The sequence below is a fragment of the Nematolebias whitei genome, chromosome 1, assembly GCF_014905685.2.
Source record: "Nematolebias whitei isolate Nwh7 chromosome 1, NemWhi1, whole genome shotgun sequence".
In the NCBI taxonomy this organism is placed as follows: Eukaryota; Metazoa; Chordata; class Actinopteri; order Cyprinodontiformes; family Rivulidae; genus Nematolebias; species Nematolebias whitei.
In genome coordinates, this window is record NC_056498.1 from 37644306 (window position 1) to 37648450 (window position 4145).

General features: G+C 48.3%; 1 protein-coding gene across 1 annotated transcript in view; it reads right to left on the reverse strand.

Annotated features, from left to right (window-relative positions):
* Positions 1 to 464: 464 nt before the first annotated feature.
* Positions 465 to 4145, reverse strand: part of efnb3b (ephrin-B3b) — a gene marked incomplete in the record, with an annotated part of 142953 nt that continues 139272 nt past the window's right edge. Inside the window, 1 exon segment of the mRNA XM_037676787.1 lies at positions 465 to 1341. Within this exon segment, the coding sequence (XP_037532715.1) occupies positions 920 to 1341 (422 nt within the window).

A 4145-nucleotide genomic window follows, 5' to 3' on the forward strand; every position in this document is an offset into this window, starting at 1 on the left:
TAATAAAAAAAAAGTCTAGAAATTATTTACTGGATATTCATATATATAATCTATAAGTGTTGGTAGCCATAAAAAAATCTCACTTTCTTTTTTTATATTCGCTCACTATTTTGTGTTTTGGTATTTAAGACAAGTCTAAAGAACACACACACACGTCAAACAAACTTGCTGTAGCTCACTAACTGCACACGCACGTCTAACGTGGAGCAGCAGCGACGCCATAATTATTTTCCAACTCAGACACACACGCTCACACACACATACATTATTAAAATATACAAGATTTTGAGCGTCACCGATTGATCAGACCTCATCGATTAGGCTGGAGTTCCGCTCGGCTGAGTCCAAGGCCCCCCCACCCTCCCTTGTTTTCTTAAATGAAACAAACACAACAAACCAGTCGCCAATTGTTGAGTTAGTAGCAAGGGGCTCGCCTCTAATTGGCTGACAGAGGATCCAGCAGGGGGTGGTGGTGGTGGGGGGGGGGGTCATAGAAGGCAGGTGTGGCCTCTGCGAACCAGAGGTGAGTCCAGTCTTTTCTGCTTTTATACCTTTATTTTCTTTTTGAAATTATCCCTCATCTAAGCGCTAGGCCTACAAAAAGAGTGCGTTGCGCTTATACTGGCATTCAAATGTGGAGGTGGGGGCGTGGCGCTTGGGTGGGACTCTGAGTTTACAAGATCGGAGGGCCATTCAGCGCCTTTTGCCCAATCGTGAGGGCCTTGATAAGAGGGTTATGTTAGCCCAGTTGTGTGCAACGATGTGGGGGGCAGGGTTTTTTTTAGCTAACAACACAACTGTGGATGGGTGGGAGGAGTCCAAGGGACAATACTACTGAGGCAATCAAGCTTTGCTGTGGCTTCATTGGGAGAAGGGGGGTCAGTTGGTGGAGGGAGATGGGGCTGTCCTGTCGATCGTCTCATACTTTGTAGTAAATGTTGGCTGGGCTTTGAGGTGGCATCTCCTGGACGATGTAGACGGGGTGCCCGTAGTCCCCGCTGACCTTCTCGTAGTGCGGGCAGTAAGCCGAGTCCGACGTCCGGAGGGGGATGATGATGTCACTGGGCTCGGAGCCGTTGTTGTTGGAGCTAGATATGCCGCCACCGCCCCCGCGCTTTGGGCTGGTGAGGGAGGAGAGTGACAGTGGAGGGTGGTGGGTGTCCGAGTGCTTGGCGTGCCGCCGCCGGTAGCACACGATGCAGATGACAGCGGTGACCAGCAGGAGGAAGGCCGAGCCCCCCGCCGCTCCGGCGATGAGGGCAATGTTCGAAGGCTGCAGGGGTCCGTTCTCATCGCCGCCTTCGTCTTCGAAAGGTGCTCGGGACTGGGTGGAGTTCCCACCTGAAACAAATCACAGAACTTCCATGAAAGACTAGAACGAACACGTATCGCCAACTACACATCATGATAGAAGGCCACCACTTCCCGGAAGGTATGTTAACCCTTAGAGTATGTGCTGAGCATGATTTTCAGCTACCACCACTTAAACTTTACCTCAATATTTAAATTTTTTACCAAGTTATACCCATATTGTGTTAGCTGTGACAGCCATCTTGAATGGGGTTGACTTTGAATCAGTTGTACATTAGACGTACAGGCAATGGGTACTTTCTAAAGTTTTCTTTGAAATTTATTCAGAGGTCCATGCGATATTTTACTAACACGAGCTGATTTTAACAGGTAAATGCAAAGTTTTAACTGCAGATCTCACACGATCAGTTAGAGATAGGTTGACGATGAGGCTCAGTGACTACCACAGCAAAGTTTAGCAAGAAAAGTACAAAGTAGAATTTATACCTATATCACCTTTTACAGATAATTAAAAACTAATTCACAATAAAATGCAAATAATGTGTTGCTTTTCTGTGTCAGCCATTTTGAATCATGTTCAGAGTATGTGGTAATAATGACTCTCAGCTACCACCACACTAAAGTTTAGGTCCGTTTCTGTAAAACTGAGTTGCAGCTATTTTTTGTGTTTGCTTGGCTAGATAAGCTGTGGCAGCCATCTTGAATCAGGATGTCTCCAGTAGATGTTCAGGTGTAGAACCCAATGCTTTTCTTTCCGAAAGCCTTTCAGCAGCAGGGCGATTATTACTCCAAGCTCCTCTAAAGCCGGTATACATTAATCCCTGTGCATAAAACCACGGCAACAACACAGCCGGCTCTCACAACTTGTGTTTTCACAAGCTTTTGAGAAAGAATCCCACTCCTTATGGCTCTGCAGCGCCGTAACGTGAGTAATGGCGATGGTTTAGCTCGATGAGCGGAGGCAGCGTGGACTCACCCCGCTGGAATGCAGCAAGTATGCAGCAAATCTCCCAGAAGCTTATTTGTGGTCTCTTTATTGATGTGATGAAGTGGACAGTGGTGCATATAAAACAGCCAGGAATGTCCGCAGTGATGGAGGGTGCGCTGAACACTGTATGCTTTTTGTGGAGAGCCTGGCTGAGCCACAGTAACAAACTGTAAAAACACTGTTAAGTCAGGAATATAGCCGGACAACATGAAGGGAACCGCCATTGGTCCACCGCTGATACCAGGACCACACAATCAGGCCTGACCCTAACTCTTCCTGCCTACCACTTTATCACCCGAAGGAGGGGCAATAATGGTTGTCCCCATGTCTGCGTCTGTCTGTACCCTTTGTTGTACTGTGAATGGATTTTAATGACATTTTTAGAAAGTAGTCAGTGGGTTAAAAGAGAGTCCAGGCAGGATGGAGTGGATGGAGAAACGTTTCAGGAGTGATTTGTGGCAAAGGGGTGTCAGCAAAGGTCAAAGGAAAAGTTTAAAAGACAGTTGCGAACACTATGTAGTATGGTCTGGAGACAGAGACGTGGACAAAAAGACAGGAGACAGAGCTGGACGTGACAGAAATGAAGATGTTGAGGTTCTTCTTAGGAGTGACAAGGATGGATATTAGGAATGAGATCATCAGAGGCACAGCACAGGTTGAACAACTGGGAGACAGAGAGGCCAGCCTGAGATGGTTTGGACATGTCCAGAGGAGGGACAGTGGGTATATTGGTAGAAGGATGTTAGAAATGCAGCTGCCAGGAAAAAGACAAAGAGGAGATATATGGATGCAGTTAGAGAGGACGTGGGGGTAGTTGGAGGACAGAGAGAGGATGCTGAGGACAAAATGAGATGGACTAGGATGACTCGCAGTGGCGACCATTGAAGAAGAAGAAGTCAGTGGGTTGACATCTGCAACTGTTTACCATTTTGAGTCAACCTGATTCAAGATGGCCACCACAACTAATCAACAGCAGGCAACTCTTATAAGATTATACGTCAGGCAAATTTACAGACATTCAGCTAAGATTTGGTGCGGTGGTGGTAGCTGAGACTGACCCCCAACGGAGAGCCTGAGCGCAAACTGATCGAGCAAGATCCGAGTTTAAAACTCTGGCATTAACGTTTTCAGTCAACACTGTGTGTCTGTTAGCAAAATATCTACAACAGCATAAACTCTGGGCGAGGCCTTTTAATACAGCATGAAAAATGCATGCGACGATTTCTAAATTTAAGAAAAGCCTAAAACTCGAGAAAGACGGCGAGTCTTCCAAGGATGCGATTCTGTCTGAAACTCAAGACTCCAACTTTAAGTTGTCCCTGCAGGGGGTCGTGTCAGAGCCCAGCAGGTGAACGACGCTTTGGGGCGGGGGGGGATCATCCGGACAGGGCTGAGCGTGTAAACCAGAGTTCCAGACTGGTTAGAGTTGCGATTGAGTGGCTGGATTGGTCCATCATTATTCTGGGCACATGTCTCTTTCTGTCTCGCTGCTGCCCCCCTCCCCTGCCCCCCCGGTTCATGGTCCTCTCCATCTTCGGGGTTATTGTAGCTGTAATGACCCACCTTGCTTGGAGCTCAGTGCCCAGCAACAAACACGCACTGAGATGCTTGACGTACACAATGACCCTACACCCCCCCACCCCGTCCCCTCCCTCGCTGCTTGGCGCCCCGTCGAGCACGACCAACTGGGAAAGAAACCCAAATGCCGGACGTCGATTATGCCCCCCACCCCCCTCCTCCGTCCTGCTTTCTTCCTCCCTCCATTAACACGACATCCCTCACTCTCCGTCTCCATTCGGAGCGCCACCTTTCACTGGCTCTCTTCATTAACACCCCCCCCCCCCCC